This window comes from Corapipo altera, unplaced genomic scaffold (assembly GCF_003945725.1).
Source record: "Corapipo altera isolate COAL_440 unplaced genomic scaffold, ASM394572v1 22b, whole genome shotgun sequence".
In the NCBI taxonomy this organism is placed as follows: domain Eukaryota; kingdom Metazoa; phylum Chordata; class Aves; order Passeriformes; family Pipridae; genus Corapipo; species Corapipo altera.
Genome location: NW_020884876.1, coordinates 22,954,158 through 22,980,956, shown reverse-complemented (window position 1 = coordinate 22,980,956; position 26,799 = coordinate 22,954,158). Strand labels below are relative to the sequence as shown.

Below are 26,799 nucleotides of genomic sequence, written 5' to 3'. Positions count from 1 at the left end.
TTTCAAGTGGCATGCCTGACAAAAAGCAAGAATGAATGATTTTAGGTACAGTTCAAGCATTAATTAAGTCTGTCAAAGTATAAATGTTAAGATCTTAACTACAGCCTTCTCCATGGCACCTGCTAAGCTGCCGAGTTGAACTCAGTGGTGTAGCCTAGAGAGACCAGAAATGTACGCATGCTGTCAACGAAATGACAAACCACCTTAATTCCTTTCTCTACCTACACAAGCTTTATTACGAAAGAGAAGGCGGCAATTACTAAATCTGCAGAGAAAAGTACTAAAAAATACATTTAATTCTTAAATTACATCTATCCTATCTATCTACCATCAGCTATAATTCTTTATTTATCTGATAGATGTATGGGGTTGTGTCATTTTGAATTAATGTCAGCTGTGAATCAAAACTGTACTGACTCACACTAGCCCTCGGTATCCTAGCATTTTGTGCTCAGTTTTTAATCACACACTGACATCTAGAAAGTCCCATGCAGAGATGTGGATTTCACAATACTGGAGGCCATGCATTCGAGACGGAAATTGCTGGTTTAAAGAGGGTCTTGGTAGATCTACCATATGGAAACAATTGTCTGCATTACTAACACACTGAAGTTATCTATTACCATGTTGTTTTATTATTCTATTAGTTTGCTACATCCTTATTCGTAGTGCTATGTATAAGATGGACTAAAATAGAAAGTTTAATGAGTTTAAGCTGGGACACACTATGTAGGAAGGTACAAGTAATTTTCTTAAGTCACCATGTAAACTTTCTACTTCAGCTTATCTACAGAAATTTCTTTTTATAATTTTAAGTGAGGTAAAGGGTAGAAATATCTTTTTCTAGTGCTGGCTTTTGCAGATGAGGCAGTTGTTCCTTCACTGTCATAGTCGCAGATATGGAATAGCTTGGGGTACTCTGAGTTTCCTCCAGGGAAGTGCAGAAATAAACACTGCCTTCTCTTCTTTATGCATTCAGCATTACACAAATGTAATAAATGAAAGGATTCAGCCCATGGTTCATTCAAAATGGCAACTGGCTTATAATAAACTAATAAATGCGTTCTGTGTGTAGCTTCTTATCTGTGACACAAAATTAATAGCAACTGTAATCCTAAGAGGTCTCAAAATTGTCTGTTCCAAGTCAACTTTTATGATTATCTTCATAATCATTGAAAATTCATAATCATTGTGAAAAAACTGGCACACAGAGAAATCAAACTGATTAATTGAATTACATATTATTTATAGATCCAAATGTTATAAAAAGCCATTACTGTATGAATGTAACTGACATGGTTCCAAAGGTCACAGTTAATACTCAGCCATGCAAATTTAGAGATTTTTCCACAATTTGTAAGAAAAAACAGAAGATTACTTGCTGAATATTATCAGTATGTCCTCAGCTACAGTATTTTTCTAAAAATTACATTTTTACAGCCTTCCTCTGGTTCTCATGGTACAGAAATACTACACAGTTAACCTGGTTGGCAGCAAATATACATTGCACCTGTTTAAACTGAAGCAACTATTTGGGAACAGCACTGAATATTGTTGAGCATACTGCTATTGTACTATTGAGAAACTCTGATACACTGTCTCATGACTGTTGGGAAAATTTCTGAGGTGTCACTGAAGTTTTACAGGAATAAACTGACAAAACTTGCAATTATAAGCTTATTAACCAACACTACAGAATGGCAACAACTGCAAGCAGGAAAAGTGCAACTCACTTTTTTTCCCAGAGTGGACGCCACCTCCTCTTATATATCGGAATATTAACTGCCAGAATGCAATTTTTGATACAGCAGTTAAAAACTGCAGTGAGGACCATATCCGTGGTTTGATATCATGGTAAAATTCATACTCAGGCATGTGACCAACCTCTGGTGGGCCTTTGTTCAAGGATCATATCATATAACACAGGTACAGCTTGAAAAAAATCAGACTGGTATCCACCAGTTAGAACAATCAATTCCAGTAGCTGCAACTACCACTGAGTATCGGACTTAACAGATTGTGCTGGTTTTGGCTGGGGCACAGTTAATTTTCTTCACAGTGGCTGGTATGGGGCTGTGTTTTGGACTTGTGCTGAACACAGGCTGATAATATAGAGATGTTTTTGTTATTGCTGAGCAGGGCTTAGACAGAGACAAGGTTTTTCTGCTTTTTGTACTGCCACATTGGCAAGGGGTCTGGGGGTACATGTGAAGTTGTGAGGAGACACAGCCAGGACAGCTGATCCCAACTGACCCAATGGATATTCCATATCATACAGCATCATGTTCAGCATATAAAACTGGGGGGAGAAAGAAGGTTGGGTATGTTCGGAGTGACAGTGTTTGTGTTCCCAACTAACCATTATGCATGATGGAGCTCTGTTTTCCTGGAGATGACTGAACATCTGCCTGCCCAGGAGAAGCAGAGAAACAATTCTGCTTTACTCATTAAACTGTCTTAACTCACAGTTTTCTCACTTTTACCCTTCCAATTCTCTCCCCAATCTCTCTGGTGGGGGAGAAAGCAAGTGACTACATTGTACTTGGTTGCTGGCTGGGGTTAAACCACAACACAAATGCAATCCTGAAAAAGATTGAAAACATCCTTTGCCTACAGCTGTAGAAAACTGGCTTACCTTCATGTGTGAGAGTAGAACTGAGTACCTTATCTCCCTAGCTCTTACTCTGGCAGTTGTTGGCCTAACTACACCAGCAAAGTCCAACTCTCATCACAAGCTTCTGTGGTAAGACTGTAGCACCTGTGTACACCGTACAAAGAAGTCTAGGTGCTGGCTGTTACAGATTAGTATTACACTCCATGTTAGCTTAAGTAACTTCTTGGAAGACTCAAACAGCTTGTATGCAGAATTTTGGTAAACTATGGCAATACTATCTGGAGTTCTGATATGCTGCAATGAATGTATTACTGGAAAGAGATTATGTGAAATAAGAAAAAAGGTTCAAGGACTCAATTAATATTCATCCTGAAGAGTCACTCATTTTCAGATGAATTTAAAGCACTGGCACCAGCTGGAAACTTTCTGGAACAATGGACAAGGAGTACATGGTTTCAAACAAATAAATCTGTAAACCCAAGAATCTTTTAAGATGGACAGCTGACCTGACTAACCATATCTCTGAAGAAAGCAGAGGATTCTTTCCACTCCCTGAGAATAAGCAAGGAGTTTGAGGCAAAGGGATTGACTCAAAACCTCATGTCTCCCAAGCCAATTACCTCTATCAGGACTAAACGTAAGGACAAAGTATAAAGACCTGAGAAAACACATACTAAAAATCAAAGTACAAAGAAGCTTTCGAGATTTCAGATGTTCTGAATTTTCTGTGCATTTAAAAGGAAAAAAAAATTAGAACCTCAAATAGTTATCAATGTTTCACTACCAAATCTGAAATTTATTGCAAAAATTTTGCTGGTATACATTTAAGAGTTCCTTTGGGAAAACTCCAAAAATAAAAGGTGGTTTGCAAAGACACCTATTGAAAAAAAAGAAATGCTATAGAGCACAAAATTTCTATAGGATCACAAAGCCAAATCCTTAGGGTAAGGTCAAGAATTGAGACAGCTGCTCCTCGAGCTCAGACAATTATATTTTGGTACAACTGTGAAAAAGAGGAGATCTGACCAGCCACTAGAAATACCACAGCTGCTGCAAAATGCTTAATATTGCCATAGGCTGTGATTAATCACAGACGAAAAACTCATAATCTTTGCTCATTTCTTCTCTTTTGATTATTCCAGTTCTATTTGTTTTACAGCAACTGAGCTGCCATAGTATCTGAGGTTGAAAAACTTGTATTTGGATGGGATTAATTTTACATATATCAACAGATATTGCCACTTACTACACATTTGCCTATACAACTCCAGTCTCTAAATGGAGACACAGAAGAAAACAAAATAGCACTGTGAAAGACAAAGCAACACAGTAGAGTAATAAAATGCCTTTTCCTAATTTCTTACAACAGCGGTTTTCATGTTCTTCCCCACCAGGCCTATTTCTTCCAACTCAAATGCCTCACAGCCCTTCACTGTTCTACCTGGAATACTCTTTGCCTTTTGTAATACAGGAACAGAAAGGGAGGTGGGGCAAAGTCAGAGCCTTCTAATAGTAACCTGAAATTCTTTACATATCAGGATAGCAGCTTTTCTTACAGTGTATTGGGAAAAGTTTTTATGAATATAAAAATCGTAAGTATGATGATAAAGACACTTTCTAATCTAGAAGGAATCACATCAGGCTAAAGAATAACTGAAATTCTCTATCTGTAGTCCTAAGATTTGTCACTTTGTTTTCTTGAGACAAGTAAGTCTTTTATGAGTTAAGAAAATTTTAAAATAATTGACAGTTTTAACAAGTGATGATATTTTACAGTTACAGAATAACAATCTCCAATTTAGACACATCCTTTTCTGCTAGAGAGGAATCTGTCTACATTTCTTGAAGATGAAACAAGGATGTTAAGAGAAATAGGATTTAATACAAGGTACACGAAGCATCCATGACCCTCCAACAGCTCCTAAAAGTCTTGTAAATGCATCAGGTACTCTGCAGACTGGAGAGATGTAGAGGAAATTTCTCCAGTCTTCTCTTTTCTGAAGCAATGCTTCAGGTATTTTCATATTCTGACTTAATTCTGACTTAATTCTGAAGACATTGTAGCTTTACCACCACACATGTGACAACTTCCAGGATTATTTATTTGGATTTTGAGCTTGATCTGCACTCTAGCTTGGGAAAAGTTGTAGAAAAAATTTTCTCTTTGCTTCAATTTTTTAATGGAAAACAGTACATAAGTCCTACCCATTCAACCAGCTCGTAAGATTCCTTTTCCTTTGCAGAGCACTAAATGGCTTGTGTATTAGGCCTCTTCACTGCATTCACAAGCTGTGGGGTATTTTTACTGGTTGGGGTCTTTGAAGGGGGGAGGCTTGGTGTGGTTTTTTTATTTGGGGGGTGGTATTTTTTTCCAAGTTCTAGCATTATTTCTGAAGTGACACTTATACAAAATCCCTGCAACAAATGCCTATCATCTCATTCTCTAATGTTTGTACACTCTTTTCTCTCTTTTATTTGAGAAGATGTGATAGCCTATTTCAATTTTAAACTCAAAAGCATTACAACTCTCAATTTAGTCACTGTCTGTTATACAGAGCTTTTAATGAGGAAAAAAAGGAGTTGTAATACCACTGTACACTTTTTCTGGTGTTCATGGTGCCTTAAATAATAACCAGTTAATCATGGTCTTATAAGCCTCTTTATAACTGTGGTACTCATTAGCAGTAAGTCCAGTTTATTTTCTTGATTTTTGATACCATATCTTCCTGGGAACTTAGATTTCTCACTGTAATTCCATGTACTGTTATTTTTATTACTTCTTGAGGTAACTTTAAAATTAGAATGAACACAGGCAATGAAAAGTTAAGTCTTGGGGAAAACAGCCGCTCCCTCTTGTGACATCACACTTGGTTTTGGCCTATCAAGCAGAGAGTTGTTTAGGTTATATGTGGTAGACATACTTCACTATCCTCACAGAATATCCTATAAAATCCAATAAAGATTAAAGCAGTAAGGTTTCTACAGGAGTTAAGGAGGACTCTGGAGAAATAACTTTAAACACTAATAGCCTTTTCATAGAGCTCCACAGGGCTGTATAAGTACTTTTAAAGTGCATTGCACTTGCAGTTACATATTTCCCATTCAAAGCAGGAGGATATGACCATAACTGAAAAGATCAAAACATCCAGCCATGTGACAACTTCCAAGAAGCAAAGCCAAATTTTATTCCCAGTCATTTTCAAACAGAAAGAAGCAGCACTCAGTCAAGTGCTGAAGGCTCACATCTGTCTGTGTGCACACGGATGACTGCACACGTGCAGAGAAACGCATTCAGATGAAAGGCTGCCCATAACAATACCACTGTTAGACCCAGCAATTTCAATAACATGGCTCTGAAGAATCTTTATTCCTTTCAGATACCTCAACAAAACTCTTCAAGAAAACAAACTTATGCACTCACCTACACAGATTAGGTGCTCTAAGAGAAACTGGAATGTGTACTTGGAAACCTGATAATCGGTTAGAGAATATCCAAGCAGGTTTCTTGATATTGATGATCGATTCCTCACCAGCTGTCTATCAACTACTTGTAATAGTGAATACAGACACTGGATGATGATCCATTGGTAACACTACTCTGTAACTACAGTAGATGTCCAGATAAAGGCACTAAAATAGGCTGTTCAAAAAGAAGTGTGGCCAGTACACATTTCTCTCTGCTTCAGTCTCATGAGACCCCATCTGAAGTACCGCATACAGCTCTGGGGCCTCCAACGTAACAAACGCATGGACCTGTTGGAGAAGGTCCAGAGGAGGACCACCAAGATGATCAGAGGGATGGAGCAGCTCTCCTATGCAGGCAGACTGAGAGAGTCTGTCTGGGGTTGTTCAGCCTGGAGAAGAGAAGGCTTCAGGGAGACTTTAACACAGTCTGTAGTGACAGGACAAGGGGCAACGATTTTAAACTAAAAGAGGGTAAGTTTAGATTGGACATTCTACAGTCACAATGTTGTGTACATATATTATTCCTGAAATGTATCCACTAAAACATTTAGTCACTAGGCTTCTAATACCCATGTGACAGCAGGCATATACGTCTTTCCTTGAACGGGACACTGCAGACAGCTTACCTGACTACTTGAAAGAAATATATTGTTAACAGATGTTAGAAAGATGCATTATTTCATATATTTTTTCAGGCAATAAATCCTAAAGATATGAATGAAACTGACAGAAAAATGAATTGCATCCATTATCAGAAAATTACTCTGTACAGGCAAAGCAGTCAAACTGCTAGGATCTCTGTCATATCATTTTACTCTGCTCAAAATGCATTGAAGAAAGCAGTCAGGAGAAACAGGACAGAATTAAAAGATTCAGAGGTTCTATATGGCAACTGTACAGATTTCTAATATGGAAAACCGAGATGTAGTATCTTTTTAAGCTACAGTAAAAAATTTATTTTGTATGCAAGAATACAGAAACTCAACACAAAATATGCACAATGTCAAACAATCAGCGCACTTCGTTTTGCATTCTAAATAGTCTGGTTGCTTTCAAAAATTTGTCAAAGTTTTTTTATTTTGCTTGTTTTTAAAGCAAAGTCCTACATTTTCTAGGCATCTGAGACACACATACAAAAAAAAAAAAGGTCCTTTTGACAGTAATAAAGAAAAACCAAAATATAACAACAGAATTCTAGAGTAATCAAAAATCGCTATCATAAATATATGATGAGTTACCGGATAGCCATTTCGCCCTGGTAGACCCTGGTTGAATGAGATGAAATGGTAGGACAAACATTAACAACACAGTCATGACATATGACATAACAAACATGCAGAGTACATTACTAGTAAATTATAATTTGCATATTGCTTATTTTTTTATATGTGATGATATTTCAAACCAATAAATATGAGATAAGTACTACACAGTGAAGAAGTGAGGCTTTGGCAATGGAAATCCTATGTTTTAATTTAAATAAACCCTCTTAAAAGGCTACTGACTACTTCTGATGTTCACTGAAATTCTATTTTTTATGAAGAGAACTATCCATGTAGACTGAAAGGCAATATGTGGCTAAAAAAACAAAAAAGGGGTTTAGTGCTTAGCTAGTATTTGATTCCACTAAAACATAGGTGCCAAAGAAGAAATTTGAGATTGCTCTAAAAGATCATAAAAAAAATTTGAAATCCTCAGCCTTTGAGTGTTATTACATGCGATATTCAGTAGTCAGGTACAAAGAAAATAAACAGAGCACTGCAGCAGCCTTTGAAATAAAACATACACCTAACCCCCTACAGTGTTATGTGGTATATACCAATATTTTATATTTTAAATGAAAACTATTACCACAGTCTCCCTGGTGAAAATAATAACTAAGTTCACCACAGTTGCCCCTAGCCAGTGTCTACATAAATGTAAAAGTGAATTAGGGAGAGATATTACATTTTTAATGACTTGTAACAATGCCTTACTGCCAGTCAGCAAGATGAAGTCTTGTAAGTTTTGAGTATAAAACTTGGAATTTAAAGTCAGACGGTTCTAAAATTATAAAGTTTTGAAAGCTATTTTAGGTTTGTGTAAATATTGCTACAAGTAAGACTTTTTTGTGGGTTTTTTTTTTTTTAAATGTATCTATACTGAAACAGTGAAGAGTTGAAGTTAAAGACATTCATAATGAGGTACATAGTAAACTTTAGCCATGTTGCCTTGCTACAGGCAAATAGTTCGTAGCATGATTTATGTTTGCTGTTTGTGTTTCACAGGATGACTGCAAAAGAAATTAGGGAAAACAAGTGTTTTTTTCAAATAAACAGCATCTTTATGCATTAAGCCTGGTTTTTCATTGATAGCTTGTTAAATGAATTTGTCACTATAAATTGCTGAGCACATGGTCAAAATCTTACAAGGATAAGTAATATCACTGCTCAGTTTATACAGTTTACAGTGAAACCATTAGGTCACAGCAGGGATTCAATGTATTAATTCGCTATTCTTAAACATGCGTGTAGCATATGGTAATACGGTCTTGAAATTTTTGTGGAAATACTACATTTCCTAAAGAAAAAACCACGGAAGTCTGCAAACTGTAAAAGAAATGCTGTTTCAATGGTCACACTCTTACATCATATGATGCACATGGATGGCATGACAAATACAAATGTTTGAGATATATGTGCTCAGTCCTGTCCTTCAAGTCAGACTTCTGACCTACTCTGGGAATATACAACAAAGCAAACAAAAGGCAAACTAAAAAACCCAAGCAAAAACCAAAACAACCATAAAACTCCAGAAGAAAGAAGCTGTTTTCTTACAAGAAGGATTAGCACAAGATTCAACTAACTTACTAAACTGAATAGTACTATTTAATATTAATTTTACTCAAGCACTTACTGGCTTCAGTAGCAATTACAATGAAATGAGCTGGACAACCTGCATACCTATAAAAGAACAGGGACCTTGTACCTCAAGACTTTGTGATAACTGCAGAGGAAGTTACTATCCAGCAAAAGCAGGTAGTCCAGTCTGGACTTAGGATACGCACACATTTTTATACCGCAGTAAAATATCAAGTCACAAGCAAAATAAACATAACATACTTACATGGACTTGTGATCCAAACGGCTATCTGGAGTGCTGAATATAAAGCTTAATTGTTTTAGAGACTTTTTTTCTTATGGAACTTTCTGATTAAATTATTCAGCTCCAAGATACCATATCCATATAAACGTCAAGATTCCCTCTTGATTATACATTATCACACATCATTATATGTCACGGTGACAACTTAACAGGATCTAACAGATTTCTCCCTGATTCTGGAAGAACCAACAATGTAGCACTGTACTTACAGGAGGTCCTGTGGGGTGGGGGAGAGGGAAAGAAGGTAAAAAAAAGAGAAAAAAGAACACGTAAGCTTACGAAGCTATTAAAGAAAGATACATATGTATGAAGTCAAGCACAAGGCCTCAGGATTGTGAGTGAGCAGCACTGCTAATACAGCGTGCACATTTTCCCATTCAAGTAATCTTTAGCTTTGGTTGCGCTCCGAAACTTGTAAATATGACTACTGCTTAAATGCATGCACTTACCTTACCAATTCTTCAATTACAGTCATGCAATCTTATGAAAATTGCTTCTCCATCCATTTCCATGCAATTTCATGCCAGTCCAAAAATACCAGCCACAGACTACAATTCATTTTGTCAGACTCCACATAAAGCATATGTAACCACATCACCAGTTTCAGTCAACCACACACTTGGCATTTGATCACAGCTTGGCTGCAAAATTGCACAAAGTACCCTTGGCATTTAACCTGGGCATCTTGTCAAGACATACGTGTACTAGCATCTTCCAGCCTTCCAATTTTGCCTGTGAGGGGAGGTTTCAGTGGCCACCTGACAGCGTTGAACTTTGTTTTCATCGCCTTCCTCTCTCAAGGCACACATATAAAATGGTCCCCATTAAAATGTCACACTTAGTGAAGTGATATTTGCACATTTTTTCAATTATTTAGACCTCAAAGACTTTTGTATAGCAGTTCTTGGAAACATTATCAAAGGGTCACAAATCAAACCTACTATTTCAGTCTTATTAAGTTGAGCAGCTGCAGCTCCCAAATCAATGGCATTTCATTAAGCTTTTATGCCTCTCTCTAATTTCTGAATAAAGTGAAGTGCAAAAGGAGTATAAAACAGCAGCAGCTGTACTTTGAGATTGCTTTTAATATTGACAGCCTTTTGGCTTTAACAATGTAATTTTTATTGTCCAGCAACTAAGGTAATGTCTTTATCCTGGCAAACATTCTTAAACAGCATTTTAAGGTGCAGGTCTGTTTTTAAATGAGAGATCAATTTCCTTTATTAATAGTTTAATATGTGTTTATTTGAGATGTAAAATGAATAAACGAGCATCCCACAAAGTAATTGCCAGGATCATTTGTAACTCAATCTTCAACCACAGAATTTCCTTCTGCATCATAGACTCTCTCTGAAGTAAATACTAAGCCAACACTGAATGGAAACACCAAGGTGATTTTTATCAACCTTTGGCAGGGATTGTCTTCAGTTTTGTGATTCAGGAAGATACAGAAAAAGCTTTTAAATTACCACAGCCAGATAAATTACCATGTACATAGATAAGAAAAGCTACAGAACATTTATAGAGTTGATTGGAAGATTTTCCTAGCTGGCAGATTAGTCAAGAGAGAGTAGAAATGCTCATTTTCTACTGCATCACCTCCAGAACATTCACCTTGATGAAAAATTCAATCCCGCAAGGTAATCAACAGTTTCAATTCCTGTGGATGTCAGCAGGAAGAGGTCCTTAGCATTTCACAACTTTGTGTCAAATGAAATTTCAAGCTACACACCACCAGCAGGATTCTATCAACAGCAACCTCCATGGTACAGAGTAACAAACCAACAAATATTTTTTCTTATTTCTCTTAGAACTTAAGTGCTATTCATTTCTAGTAAACAATTTCTCTCATACAGTCTACTTATCACATTATTTCCCTGAGTACTGACATTCTTGACATAAGGAAGTTTATTTCCTTCTTGATTTCCTTTTAAAATTGTTCACCTCAAACCAAGGGGGCCCAAGATAACACTGACACGGTGCTCCAGCTACTGACTTACATGGAGTTATTCTAACATGTGCAAGTGTGAGAAGACACTTAAATGGTTTGACAATTACAAATATGTTACCAAAGGTACTAGGTTGACTATTATGAAGTGTGCCTACAAATTAATAATGCCCAAGGCTAGAAAAGTATGCCAAGGGTCACAATTTTTTAACAGAGAAGTTTCAGAATTCTCTTTCAGAGCACACATGCAATACAACTAAAAATGAAGACATGCTGTGTATGCATCCTCACAAAAATATAGACATCACATAACAAGGGATCTTATGAAATTGAAAACTTACCTGTCTCTCCTCTTCTTCCCCGCTTACCTCTTTTCCCCGGAGGACCTAAAAAGAAGATGGTGGATTGTAACTTTTTTCCTTGAAATTACATGAAGAATATAATTTTTTTGGATGTAGGGGCATAGAGTGATGTATTACACAAAGTTCAGAGACTTTGGCCGAGCAGGGGTAAAAGATAACCTGAATAAGATTTAGGAAGTTGGAGATAAATTTGACAGCTACATTACCCACTACACCCACTCTGAAAAAAGGCTGGGAGAAACTTTGGAGGTCATCCAGTTCATCCCTTTTTCTCTTGGAAAAAGCTAACCACATCTAAATTATAACCGCATCCCCCCCCCCCTCCCCCAGTATTTCACTGTTTTGACAAGTGGAACATTTCTTTATGTCCAACTTGCTGCACTGAAGCCCATCAATTCATGTGCTTTCCACCATGAACTCCAGAGAAGAAACTGTCCCTTTTCTCAAAAAAGTCTTGGTATTCCTCAGAATTGCTGCACCACTCCTTCAATCACCTTAAACCAAATATATCATGGGACATTAAGTTTTATTCAATTATTCCCATATTAAGTCCAAAGATTAGTAATTATTTATAGCAGCAAATCCCCTGGAAAATGCTTTCGGTCTCTACCTGAAAACATGCAAAAGATGAAGAAAGCATCACTCGGCTTGCCATCCCCCAAACATTCAACAACATTGTATGTGTTGCCAGACACAGTCTAATGTGCTTTGCCTCCAGTTTATACTTGTTAGCCATAACACAATGGTCTAGTTACTGTATGCTTTTTGCTAAGAAATCTTTATTTCTCATTGTCTTTCTCCCCAAATATCTATATACTGCAACCAGTATCTGCTGCTAACTCTGAAGAAAAGGAAAAATCCTTTTTGTCCCCCATTTCTGCCTTCAATATCATTTTCTAAACCTGCAGACATCAGATGTCAGACTGCAGACATTTTCCCCCTTCTTCCTGGTGACCTTGACGTGCTGTTCCTGAAAATACAAGGAAAGCACATTTGCACTTCTCCTTGTATAGCTTGGAGGAGAAGCAGCAGCTGCGGGGATGACACAGAGTACTGAAACACGGCTGCTCTGAAAAGAGAACCACAGGTGGGACCCTCAAAGCTGCTGAAGAGAGGAAAGCACACAGGTGGAATTTCCAAAAGCAGTGACGCGTGCAGGACCACAAGTACCTCTGCTGTGGCTGTATCTTCCTGTTCGTAATAGATATTAGATGCACAGGTGTTTTTGTGCAAATAGTTAAGCAGCTGTCTGATACTTTAAAAATCATCTGAACTATTGTTCCAAAGCTTCTAAATAGCTTTGCATTATATATTTGCAGAAACCTGGCTTAAAAGATTAACATACTGAAAAGCAACATTAGTGATACAATTTCAATATATATGGGAAACAGCATTTGTTTTCCAGGGAAATAAAATATTACTGATTTAAAAAGAAAGGAAGAAGGTAGAAAGAAAAAAAAAATAAAAGAAAAAAAGAAAAGGAAAAATAAAAAAAGGATAAAAGCAAAAGAAAGTAGAAAAAGGAAAAAGAAAAAAGGAAAAAGAAAAGGGAAAAAAAAAGAAAAAAGAAGAAAAAAGAAGAAAAAAGAAAAGCAGCTCTTGGTAGAGAGCTTTAGGTAGAGAGGTAGAGAGGTTTATTCCTATCAGAGCATTATAAGTCTCACTAGAATTCTTTTTTCTTCTGTTTTAGTAATTACAGTAGTGGCATAATGCAACACAAGTTTAAGACACTATTATACAAAGCAAGAATGGCATAGGTTATTCATAATCAAAACCATACTTAAGACAAGAATATTTTGGTATTATGAAAAACAGCAAAAGTGTCACTTCTGTGTGGGGAGAACCTTGCAACTTCCTCCTGAAACACTCCATCCTCTGAAAGATATCTATGGAAACTTCTGACACAGGAAATGGTATGTTACAAACATAAGTTCCTACACACACCTCTTCTCCCCCTCACCCCCCCCCAACTAATACTGAAACCTTTTAGAGTCCTTCTGCATGCACACAGCCCTTCAGTGGTCCCTCTGTGGAGATTTCTTGGGCTGTCCCCAAGCTCACAACACAGTTGTGCAGCAATTTGAACTCATCAGAAACATGGATGTCCAGGAGAAAATTAAAAGGTTCTTTTCCAGGTAATGACATGTCATTCAGCATATAGCAAAAATATACTGCTAAACAGAGTGGTAATATTTTATTTTATTAAAATTTAACTATGCTGTAGGTGTGCCCATGCACACACACAAAAAGCTCTACTATCAAGTTTCCTTTTGAGAAAAGAATTTTGAAACTAAAAAACTTCAGATACAGACCAGCAAAAGGCATCCAAGTCACTGACAGAAAACTGTGAGGGTCATTTCAAGCTATGAATTTTAGGAAGGAATGGAATTTGTCCAGCAAACCAGACTTCCATAGAGCACTAAGTTGACAGTTTAGTAGTTGTGCACAGTGACGGCAAAGAAGGGACTCCAGTTCAGCTCTCTTCTCAGATACCAAGTGCTGATCCCTTCTAAGCCATCATTCTAAGATTATCAGATTTAGATCTAAGTGTGAATCATCAGGAAAAATGGGTGTAATTATTGTATTTCCAAAATAACCACATCACTGAGAATACAAAAAAAATTATTCTGGCCTTAGAGCATTAATCAAATCATACTACCACTCCTGACCATCAGATCAGCAGCTTTTAAGGGCCACCAAGTGATGTGCATCGCTGCTCCCTCTCATTAAAAGCTGTTTTGATTTCTGCACTATCCAAGTCTCTGTCAAGGTGGTGGCATTTGCAAAACTCATAAGCATTGTGAGATGAGAGATTGATCTTGCAAACTTCTACAAGGTTTTGGTGACCATTTGAGGAAATAGTTTCTGTATATTTATCTAATTATTTACTTTTTACCAATACAAACTAATTCATTTTAAACAGTTAATCACAGATGGTTTCAATTCACAGAAACACTAATGCTGACATTTATGGTCATCACTAGATGACCTACTACTTCATAAAGCACATGAGCTTTCATGTTTTCCTGAACAGGCTGCTTTCTCTAAATTTTAACTGCTAACATCATCTGTAGCTCCAAGAGCTTCAAATTATCAAAACCCTGGGCATTTTTCTATAAATATTAATTTTCCATCTGTCTGTAGTTTGATAACTTTGCACTAATTGGAGGATTTGGTAGAGACTCATCACAGCCAAAGGAGCAGTGGATAAAGTTATACTATGGACAATGTCAGCTTACATCAAGTCCAGTGATTGTTACAGCTTGCACAAAATACTCAACATATGACACAACTACTCTGAACCTTTCTGCCTGGGGTAAAAAAAATATCTCTATTCTAATAGCATCAGAAATGTCCATGCCGAATTGAATTTAATCCAGAGTATTTTAAGAGTATTTTGTTTTGAATAATTTTCATATTAAAATTATAAAACTTAGAAATATAGAAGTTCAAATCTCAGTGGAGTAAGTTGGGTTCATAAAGATTAATGATTCTGAACAAGAAGCAAAAGCTAGTTTATAGTAGCCAACTTTGCCAACACACTGTTTTCCTAAGATGACTACATTTACCTACAGGTAGGGAGTAAAAAGCCAGATCAGCTGGTTTTAATTTTTAACTTTGTTTAGTTTCAAAATATTTGAAATTATTTGTTTCTCCCAAAACCATTTATGGTCTAAGTTTTATGAAGAGAAAGCTCAAAAAGGATTTTTTTTTCATTTAAGTGTTTAGAAATTAATACCACTGCTATTTCACATCTATGAAGGGAGTTCTGGAATTGAAAGAATTAAAAGTCAAATGAAACTAAAAGTCAACTAGTTATGTGAATTTATCTTCTTAAGTAAAAACTGCTCAAAAAGTTTTGCCTTTCTTACCTACCATAAGAGACTGACAAACCTCACAAATAAACAGAAAAAATATCCTCCCACCCCACACAAAATGGATGAAAACTCCTGTATTCTGTATTCACCTGTATTCACCTTGTTCTTTGTATTGATATATTTACAGCAAACAAATTCTACATTTCAAAGCAGCAGACTGAACAAAAATGCATAAAATCCACCACATTTGGTGGATGAGACCTGGAGTCACTCAATCAAATGCTCTGCTGTTTGGTCATAAGTTTAGCTAGAAAGTCAAGTTTGTCCTAATTTTGGAAAGAATTACAGTGGCATTATCAAGTCAAAGGAAAAGGATTTACCCATCTTGGGTTATACCAAACTCCAAAAGCTATTCACTGTCACTGCAAGTAAGAGCTCCTACAGCACACTATGCACCAACCTAAGAATAAGAGCTCAGAATCCTGTTTCCTGTTTTACTGATTGCTCACATATAGTTTGACACATACATATAGCTACAGTTTAAGGTAACAAGCATTCCATGTGTACACAAGAAGAATAATATTTTCCTGGCTATTTCAAAGGACATCCATTTCACATAAAGTTTACAGCAACATAAGATTTTACCTGTCAAGTCAGAAAAATGAACTGACCCAATTATATTCTCAGAGTAAATCCTGAGCAACTGTATATAGTAGAAATACTTCAGTACCATCAGGTTGCCAACCTTGCTGAAATAATGTGATTAAAATATCTGGAAGTCAGCTGAACTATACCAACCAAGCCTCCAAAACTATCCTTTCTGATTCAGCTCTAACACTGGTAAAATAACTGCTATTGGTCGCATCTCAAACTTCATCACTCCAAGCTGTCAATGGATCCATCTCTCTCCTCTCCACTTCCAAAATACAACCCAGCCACCATCATTTTATCCCACTTCGCATTTCTCCCTGTCAAAGAAACTCAGGTAGGACTTGCAGCACAGTGCTGAACAGAGCCAACCCCTTGATGATCACAGGGAGAAGAGAGTTCCCCCAGCAAACTGACACCTGTGGTGGTAAATCTGCAACCTCTCTGCTTTACAGCTGTAGGAGCACCAAGCAACACTGTAGGTCAGCACTGCAGGTAGGCAGCAGAGCAGAGTGGCAGCCTTTGAGCCTAATACCTCCTCCTGGGAAATATGGATGCCATGAGCAGAGCAGCATGTGACTCCAGTTAATACTGCATGACCAAGTGCCTCATCCTGCTAGCCTGCTCCGGCCAGGATGGTCATCAGCTTCAGCAAACACACCGAAACATCCTGATGTGCTGAGCACTCACCCAATGGATGTCTGTCTGGGCAACGTGAGATTCAACAGGCACATCCATTCTCCCTTTGCATTGCCATCAAATCCATCCCAAGTAGGGAAGAATAGGAAGATTTCTATCCCCAAAGCTGAGCATGTTCTTATGCTCCATGGATCTACTCAAGGCTACTTCATCAGCCTTTATTGCTCTTCCCTCTTTTCTCAGCTTTTTTAACTCCTGTAACACTTGGACTCAATTCTCCCACTCTGTATAACCATTCCACCATTCCAGTCAGTCTTCTGCTTTGTACTTCTGACTGTCTGGGACAGCCTGCCTGAATTTCCTACCTCATAAAATTGTCTATCTCATTTCGAACATCAGTTGGATAAATAGCATCCACTGTTTCTCACACAGTACATCATCTCTTTGGCTCACCACGAAACAACATTGCATTGCAGGGCTTGGATACATGTCAGAGGCTATTATGCAACTTGGCTGAGGAAATGCCAAAATCAGTCTGTCTGATCCCCACAGCAAAGAAACACAACCTCCCTAAGTCAGATTATTTGTACCATTTCTGCACATGCTAAATACCATCTAACTAGTGATATCTAGCCTAACATAATTTCACTAGTACCAGATACTATTAAGGAAGAATCCCATTATCATCACTTGTAAAACAGTCAGAGCTCTGCACACATATATATATATTCACAGAACCCTAGAATGGCCTAGGTTGGAAGGGACCTTAAAGATCAGCTGATTCCAAACCCCCCACCATAAGCAGGGATGCCACCCAGTAGATCAGGTTGCTCAGGGCCTCATCCAACTTGGCCTTGAACACTTCAAAGGAAGCAGCATCCACAGCTTCTCTGGGCAACCTGTTCTGCGATCCTCACAGTAAAGAATTTCTTCCTAACATTTAATTTAAATCTCCTGTCTTTTACTTTAAAACTGTTCCCCCCTTGTCCCATTACTATCTGCCTATGTAAAAAGTTGTTTTCCCTCTTTTTTATAAGCCCCCTTTAGGTACTGAAAGGCCACAATGAGGTCTTCTCAGAGCCTTCTCTTCTCCAGGCTGAACAACCACAACTCTCTCAGCCTGTCCTTTTAGGGGAGGAACTCCAGCCCTCTAATCACTTGGTGGCTCTCCTCTGGACTCACTTCAACAAGTCCACATCCTCATGCTGGGGGTCCCAGAGCTGGATGCAGTACTCCAGGTGGGGTCTCACGAGGGCAGCGTAGAGGGGCAGAGTCACCTCCCTTGCACTGCAGGCCAAGCTGCTTGCAATGCAGCCCAGAACATAGGTGGCGCTCCGGGCTGTGAGTGCACAGTTGGTTCATGTCCAGCTTTTCATCTACCAGAACCTCCAAGTCCTTCTCTGCACAGAGCAGTCCTTCTCTGCTCTCAGTTCTCCCAGTCTAGACTCATGTCTGGATTGCCCTGACCCAGGTGCAGCATCTTGCACTTGGACTTGTTGAACCTCATGAGGTTCTTGTGGGTCCACTTCTTAAGCCTATCCATGTCCCCCTGTATGGCATCCTGTCTGTTGTGTCATCTGTAAACTTGCTGAGGGTGCACTTGACCTTGCTGTTTGTGCCATTGATAAAGATATTAAAGAACATCAATCCCAGGACAGAGCTGTGAAGGTCAACATTTATCAACAGCCTCCACCTTGACATAGAGATTTGCCTGCAGTCTCAAGCTCTCACTCCAATGTGGCTCCTACAGGAGGAGCCATTCCTGCAGAGCCTGGCAAGAAGCATCTCTCACCCCTTGGGTTCTCAAGTACTTTCTCAAAAGCAGGTCCTCCTTTCAAGCACTGTCTGTACTCAGAACTTATTTCTATAATTTCTCTAAAGACAGCTCACTTCAATCTGCAAGTTTAACTCTGCTTCATCTTTCCCTCTAATATCACACTGGCTCACATTGAAATAAAGGGCAAAAATTTCTTATGCAAAACTTAATGTCTTCAACTATAAGGTAGAAGACAAGCCTTGATAAGAAACATGTACAAAAAATTCAGTTCTTGGCTCTGGGTAACCACTGGACCCCTCTCTTGTTTTCCATCTAACACAGAGGTCCAAAGATATTTTCCTCCTGTAACAGTTGCAGTAGAGGGTTCACAGTAACCCTGGGTTTTTATCATTCCCTAAACACTGCATAACTTTCACTTCTCTCTCCCTCCAGCTGCACTCCACACACACTTATGGACACATAAGTCTTCTGGCATGAACATATTTCACCTGTTTGGTCTTATTCAGATCCAGGCACTGGGAGTGTCTGAAGTCTCCACCAAGCCCACAGATAGTTGGGTTGAAGCTATCTGAGGGCTTTGCAAATGCTGCTGGTGCTCCTCCCTGGGACTAGATGCTTGAGTTCTTAAGGGATGAATATCCCCCTTTAGGTGCTCTGCTACCAGTTCCCATCCCAATCCGAAGACTGGGTTCATTAAACACTACATAAAATATCAGGTACATGTGTCTTCTATCAATGCCACAATATAAGGTGAGTTATGTGCTTTCTAGAGATACCACATATGACCTTATTAACACAGGTAATATGTCTGAGAGTAAGTTGTTCTGTCTACAAATCGTCCTCCCACCAGTTTTTTTCTCTGTGTTTTCACATTATTTTTGTTTTCATGTTCTGTATGAGTGACCAGCAAAAGTGCAACCACTGGTTTACCTAAGAGAGCTACAGCATATTTTGCATTATTCTTCATCCCTATGTATGCTAATACTTTGGCCATATCTTTGGCCACAGCTGCAGTTTTAGGAGGGCCTTCACTGACCTATTCATACATATATCACAACTTTACTGAATCATAGGAGTCTTGCGATGTATTACAGTCCCAAAATTTAATCATGCTGATATTTTCTCTCCTTCTTTTCTGTTCAGTAGAAGAGGACTGGGATAGAAAAGACTGCTGCTTATGTGATCTCATTTTAGGAAGACTTAACAGTGTAAAAGTTATAGGTTCTTGAACTTTGCATTTTTCACAGTACTGCATCACCGCAGTGCTGTGGGAGACCATGTGTCCTGATGATATTTAAAATACTATCAGAGGTGAAAATTCACATTTATAAGGCAACCAACAAAATTATGCATGTCAGATCCCAGTATTTGTGTCCAGATATAATTATGATCTGTTTTGCTAAAGCTGTCTGAAATAGATCCCAATACCCTGGGCTGAAAGAGTTTGCTGGTTCTTACAGCTTAATTTTTATTGGTAAGACTGCTAAACTATTTTAATGAATATATAACACTCCACGCACACATGGTTATCTTTGCAAATGCAGAAATAGCTCCCATCACCTGGCTAACAAATATTGCTGAGGGACAGCTGAAGCATGTAGGGATAGCTATTCTATAATGCAAGGCATGAAAGCATTATCATTTCAACTGGCCATTCCATTGTATTATTACCATGGCATATCAATAGACGGCTCTATGATGCAAAAAGCATATGTCATATTGAGAAAAACTATTTAAGCTTCATTTAGCTCTTTCAGATATTAACGTAGATGAAATAAGGAATAAGGTATCAGAATCAGATTATTCTTCAGCCCCAACAGAACTTAAATTACTTTAGGAAGAAATTAGACACTTTTTGAGGACACATAGCCATACCAGATGGCTAAGTAACTACACAGTAGAACTGTAGTCATATAAAAGCAAAATCCTCAGAATTAGAAGTCCTTAAAACCTAATCATGCATTCACCTTTAGGAAGTCTCATTATATCTCAGTGTCAAAATTTGTCATCATTTGTCATCAGGAAAATGACAAATGACAACAACATAACAACCATGGAAAGCATATTATCTTTATCAAATGCAGAACTTAGAACATGCTAGGTCTCAAGTACACTTAGTCAAGATTTCCAAAAATGAGTCAATCTTTCTCTACTATTTACACAATAACACCAGCTATAGGTCAGGACAGAGGAGTACTGCAGCATTTCAAGTAGTCTAGTTGAGAGATAGGAACTTTTCCATGTCAGTCAATACACTCCCTCACCCCAGTAAATGGCAGGTACCCTTCCATGCAGTAAGCACAGTGCAACCATCTATCCTGGCTGTGGCTTTCACATTACTTTTGTTGAGTTACACTCAGTCTGACTGATTTTTCATCTAAGCACATGGCCTTGCATGTGCGTGGGAGACTTTGGTCATTCCTTTCTCTGAGGGTTCACTCTGACCTGAGGAAACCTATAACCTCAAACCTTCCTCAAGAAACCAAAGGTGTACGTCTCTTCTCTCCTCAAGAAAAAAGGACACCTCTCCCATGTCACAGTGGTATGAACACAGATTTAGATGTGTGGGCCACACCAGGGCTGAAATCCCTTCAACATGTTAGAATCGAAATGGCTTTTTCCATTTCCTCACAAGTCCTGTAACAATTTATTCCTTCTGATACAACTTCACACCAAATTCATGATGTTCCTTTCCCTCCACATTTCATTTGATTTAGTTTGCTTGTTTTGCTTTTTAAAATGCTTTCTTTCTCCTCAGTAGTCATATGGCTCTCAGCTGCCAGGCCCAGTACCCCAGCAACTAGGTGCAACAGCTGGAGAAAAGTCTTGCTCAAGCACCCACGTCAGGATTAGACACACTCTCAGTACTCTTGGAAGATGAAACACAGGCTGTTAGTTTTCCTTTGGGGCTTTTGCATAGGGATAGCTCACTTCAGTGCAAACATGGGCTGTGTTAAGCACGTGAAAAGGATGATTTTTCCAAGGCTTATAACTTCATGAAATTTAAGTGTCATCTTTTCCCCACACATGACAACAGCAGAAGGTCATATAGACCTGATGTCACCCAAGGTTAAATTTCAGTCTTTCACTCCAAATTACGGATATTTGAGATTTAATTCACAAAGAAAAAGTAAAGCAGAATATGTTTCCTTTAACTTTCATTCTTGAACATCTGGTCCTGTTTACAAAGAAAAAACAACAGACTGCAGTTACTTTTTGGCAAAAAGGTAAGCCACTGAAAACTGAGTCTCACAATGAAAAGGGAGAGGCAATGCTAACAATGGTAGCTACTCACAACCCTTATCACAGTCAGTCACATTATTTTCACCGGCAGTAATGAAAGTAAAATTACCTAAGGATCACTGATACAGTTTACTCTGAATGCTCATCACAGGATGGGAGTTTTGCTACAATTTTCAACAAGCATTGATTCATATTAATAGAAGTGATTTTTAGTGACTACAGTATTTTTCAGTTTTAATGCCTTCTGTAAACCTGATGTAATCTATCTTAACATATTTTTATAAGGTACTCAGCTTTTCCAGCTGAGTACTCAGCTCAAGAACAAACCTAAAATCCAAAGTATCGACATAAATAAATGAAATTCCCATGATGTAATTTGTCATATCACTTTCATTTTATTCTAAAAACTTTCTCCTGAAAAATCACTGAACAACCTTTCCAGATTTTTAAAGCTGTGGAGTGACATCAATACTGTATTCAGTTAAAACTGTACAATACAAATGAAACAAATATTTAGCATCCTAGACTATCTCCACTTACATTGTGGAGTCCAGGTGTCTCCTCTTACTACAGATTTGATCCGCATGCTTAACTTTTAAGCCATGATTGACAAGAGTTCGTGATTATGATGACAGATTAAAGTGTTCATTGAATTTAGAGGGGTTTTATTTCAGTTGTGACAGTAGTGTGCTGGGAGACAATGAAATACAATATCACAGGATTAAAGGTAGCACATAACTAGTCAGGCACTGGTACTGCAATCATCTTGGTCTCACACACATGCTGATCACCCATTTAAACATAAAACCCTACCCTGAGCAGTGCATATTCCTTTCAAAGTCTTGCTCACGTGCCTCCTCTCATTTCTAACATAATAAATATATCATCTGACGAGGAGCTTAGTGACAGCTGCACAAGTTAGTTCTAATTACAAAAAATAATAAGTGGCTTTAAAGGGTTCAATAAGTCTCTATTGCATAACAGCAGCAAAGCAGCACAATTTCTGCTTACAAGCAAAAGTAAATACATAAATAAAAACAATGCTAGGATTGTCTTACTCCCAAACTCCAAATGTCAGTCTCTTCTGGATAATCTACAAAAACACTCCCTCTTTTGATGCACCATTCACCTACAGAAGGGGAAAACAACAAACTGGACACAAATGCTTCAAAATATTTTGCCTGAATTAACACAGGAGGTACACAACTGCAAAAGACCAAAAATAATAAAGACGAAGTAATACCTTCACTTTGGTTTATATCTTACAGCTGCCTGTGAACTTTAGCAGTGACACAGGTTCTGGTTCCTAAGGAGACACACATTCAACCTGACAGACATCAGTAAAATATTTTTATTATCCTGGGCTACATCCTGCTCCTTAAGTCTTGATTATTTCAAACAGCAAACTTCTCAGAAAAAAAAAAAATCTTCCAAGAAAGTGCAATCTCCCATGCTTTAAACACTCTCATGAGCCTATGCTCATGAAATACAGCAGCTTGTCTTTGATCTACTGGACATTACTTTAGGTTGAGATGTGAGTGCAGCGCATCATGACAATAAAAGAAGACTTCAGCAGATGCCAACAAACCAGAACTTGGATTATTCTTTCTGTACAAGTCTCTTTCATAACTTAAGAGGATAACCAACAAAAGTTGTACTAGGTCAGGTTCAGAGTAAGATTAAAGAATTAATGGATGAAAGTCTCTTATATTGCTATAGTGACTTGTTTCATTATATTTTTTCAACTGTTTTTAAGCATCAAAAATTTTCTCATATAAATGTAAATCTTAGTACATGTCCCACATATGGAGAACTTGCAGAAAGAAGCACAAGAGAATGGATGCTCTCAGCTGCTTCTCTGTGACCAGCTGTATCTACGGTAGCTGGGAAACCATCCAACGCTGTAACTTTGTCAGCCCACTGTAACCCCATGTTGAACTTAAAGAACTTAAGCCACTCTATTATTGCCTTTTCACAGGTGGAACCTGTGCCCTTTTCTCCTATCCAGATCTTTTTCGCGTCATAATAGAGACTCAAAAAATCTAAAGACTGTTCATATTAATTTATATATATCATCCTTTATCTATACAAATAAAATGGACTAGCAGTACAAACAAGTAAAAAAATTCCGTCTCAAGCAAAGCACATGGAGTTGATCAATCATTTTAGACTGCCAGACACACAAATATACACTCAGAGTCAAGTATACACACAAAAGAGCTTTCTACTTTAAGGCAACTCCAGAGGGCCTTATCAGCTTTGACTGAGGCAAATCTTCCTCTAAAGCTACAGGGCTTTTACATGGACAAGTGCTGAATTTAGAAGAAACATCTTGAGATTTGGCACGGTTTCAAAGAAAAAACACAATGTAATGGATATTCTTCATAATATATTACAGAACTAGGTGTCCTCTAGCATACAATAGTTTAACATGCTGCTGTGTAAATAAGGTAATAAGTAACACAGAGATTATACATAACCTGTTATTATTTATGCAGGAGGATTAGGTGAAAACTTTATTCACACTATTTTCAAAGAGAGAAGTAAAGACATTAACAATGTTTTTTACATAAGTAATACTAGCACAGAGTCAAAGCTGGTACTTAAATCAATCAAGTTAATTAAATTCATAGATAGCACAGGATACTTTTCTAATTGTGTCCATACATGAATGGGTATGAGTGTAAGCCAGTTGCAAAGAAAACATATCTCACTGTCTACGGGGCTATCTGCTTTTGGTCTTCCATCTACAAAATACAACTTTAGCTTTCTACAACTAGTAAGTAGCTCCAACATTTGGAGTGAAATTATAGTAATTCATAACAAGCTTGGAAACAGCGAGCTTCTTACCTACAAGTCAAGCTGCAAAGAGTCTGACATGTTCTGTGTGCGGAACTATTGAAAATCCTGCTCTGAGCATCACAATAGAACCTTCAGGGAGCTGACCATAATGGAAGGCTGTTCCTTGTACAGATGTTTGAGCAAGAGTTACATTCTTAACCTGCCCAGATGTGACATATGCAATGTGTCACGAATGGAATAAACCACTTTTTACAAACATCTTTCTTAGTGAAACTGGACAGCATGACTTAACACAGCCTCAAAAGAATGGGATATTGAAAAGCACTAGGCACTGTATCACATCTAAAATGCTGTCTAGAGTTAATAAATTTATATAGTGCTGAACTTAAAATATCCTGAGAGTAGAATTTACAAGTAGTTAAACATTAGTACTTTGCTATGACTTAAGTGTTGCATTTTACTAGAGGAAGGGAAAAGCTATATTCATCATATAATGGGAAGTTATATTTGTAACCTCTGTCAAGGTTAGCATTAATCAAAGAATCTTCTTTTAAAGTTTAAACTTCAAGGACTGTCTGAATCAGGAAGTGAGTCATCCTCATACCCCCTTACAGTCACAACTATATTCTAGCAAGGGCTGCAGACCTGCTAAAAGTGTCCAGTGTTCTTCTCGTGAAAACATCTGTGCAAATCTCTCAGGCAGGAAAAAAAAAAGTCTACAGCTTTACTTAGATCCCAAAATCAGTGATATGAACTCATATGTTCCTGAACAAAATACAAACTTGGCAATGATCTTTGGAACAAGTTATAGTTTGCATATAAACTTACTTGGCAAGACAGACAGCAGGGTATTGGAATAATTTCTCTTGGATAAAGGCACAGACTAACTCCTCGATGTCACTCATGAGCAAGCATGCTTGGGTCTGGTAATATTTCTCAGATGTTACTACAGGGTCATGACCATCTGCTGAATATCAAAGCCCAAACATCACTGCCAAATTAAGGCTACAATACAAACCCTTGTTAAAGTGATAGTGAATGCAATCAGCAAAAGCCTATCCAAACTGAAAAGACATTGGAAAGTCACCTGTTTACTGTGGCCTAGAGGAGGCAGTCCCTTTCTGTGGTCTACAAAAGGCCAAATTTGAAAGTCTACCATCAGGCAAGTCATACACACATAAAAGACCATAAAGCCAATATTAACCACGTTATTACAAAGTTTAGCAATTTCACTATAACATGGTAAGAAATTCCAAGAAGCAAAAGATTTTTACTGCTGTTATTTGCAACGCCTCACACAACCTGTTGGTGAGAGCAAACAATTCATGTTGCCCAAGTTAACAACTAAAAACAATCAGGAAAAAAACCCCACAAATTTCATTATTAGTGAATATGAGTCTCTAGTCTAGGCCCAAACAAGCTTAATTGAGTTAGATGACAGATTCAGAGACTGCCACGAGAAAACTGAATGATAACAAATGTAGGAACAACTTAAAATTAGGGCAACGTTCACTTACATTAGATAAAGGCAGACCTTTAGCTACCAATCTATCCTTTTGAAAGATTTTATTAATTCCTATGCAAAAGAACATTCACTCAGATACTGGTGCAATGCTAGGCATGTACCATTAAACTTGCTCTTTGGATGAGGAGAGATGGGAATAGGGCAACAGGGTCACTTAAGAGGCTCAGTAGGAGTTCGATAGGGGTAGCCTATTCACTCAAGCTCTTGAAACTGTTGCTCAGTTCACTACAGAGAGTGCTTTGACAGACAGATACTGAGCCATGTAGCAATTATCTATTAAAAAAAAACATTTGGTGGGGAAAGGGAGGAGGAAGAGAATCTCTGGGAATCTGAGTGTCACAATATCCAAAGAAGCACATTGTTTCTTCACTTACAGAACAATCAGCAGATGCAACAAGCACCCTATGATCAAACCTTGATTTTGATTATTCAGGCTTTCACAAAGACTTTCCTTGCTTTACCTCTTCTAATGTAACAAGACATAAGGAAACCTTCCTCTGAAAATAAAACCCAACGAAGACAAAAGCCACAAAACAGAAGTGTTGCTGGTTGGTTCAGAAGGTCTCTGAACCAAATTTCATTTGATTCATAAGTCTGATACTCTCTTTGGCCTTGCCTAAAGCCTGTCTAAAATGAATTACAGACAAGGCATGTTCTCCATTGAACCTTAGCTCCCCCAGTTTTGAAATACAGTAATAAATAAGGTAATGAATACATGAGGTTGGCTAGGACTTTTAGCGTAACATCTACTCCCTTTCGGTCTGTTTAACAAAGGCTGTTTTTCAATGACAGAGTATAAACCCCTCTTCCTTTC

At 37.9% G+C, this 26,799-nt stretch overlaps 1 protein-coding gene across 5 annotated transcripts in view; it reads right to left on the bottom strand.

The window, feature by feature from the left end:
• COL25A1 (collagen type XXV alpha 1 chain) overlaps positions 1-26,799 on the bottom strand; it is a 313,397-nt gene that overhangs the window by 144,350 nt on the left and 142,248 nt on the right. For all 5 annotated transcript variants that reach the window (XM_027636119.1, XM_027636120.1, XM_027636123.1 and 2 more), the window contains exons 3-4: positions 11,513-11,557; positions 9,433-9,440 (exon numbers count right to left, since the gene is read on the bottom strand). In XM_027636119.1, coding sequence (XP_027491920.1) covers positions 9,433-9,440; positions 11,513-11,557 — 53 coding nt within the window. The remainder of the gene's footprint in view (positions 1-9,432; positions 9,441-11,512; positions 11,558-26,799) is intronic.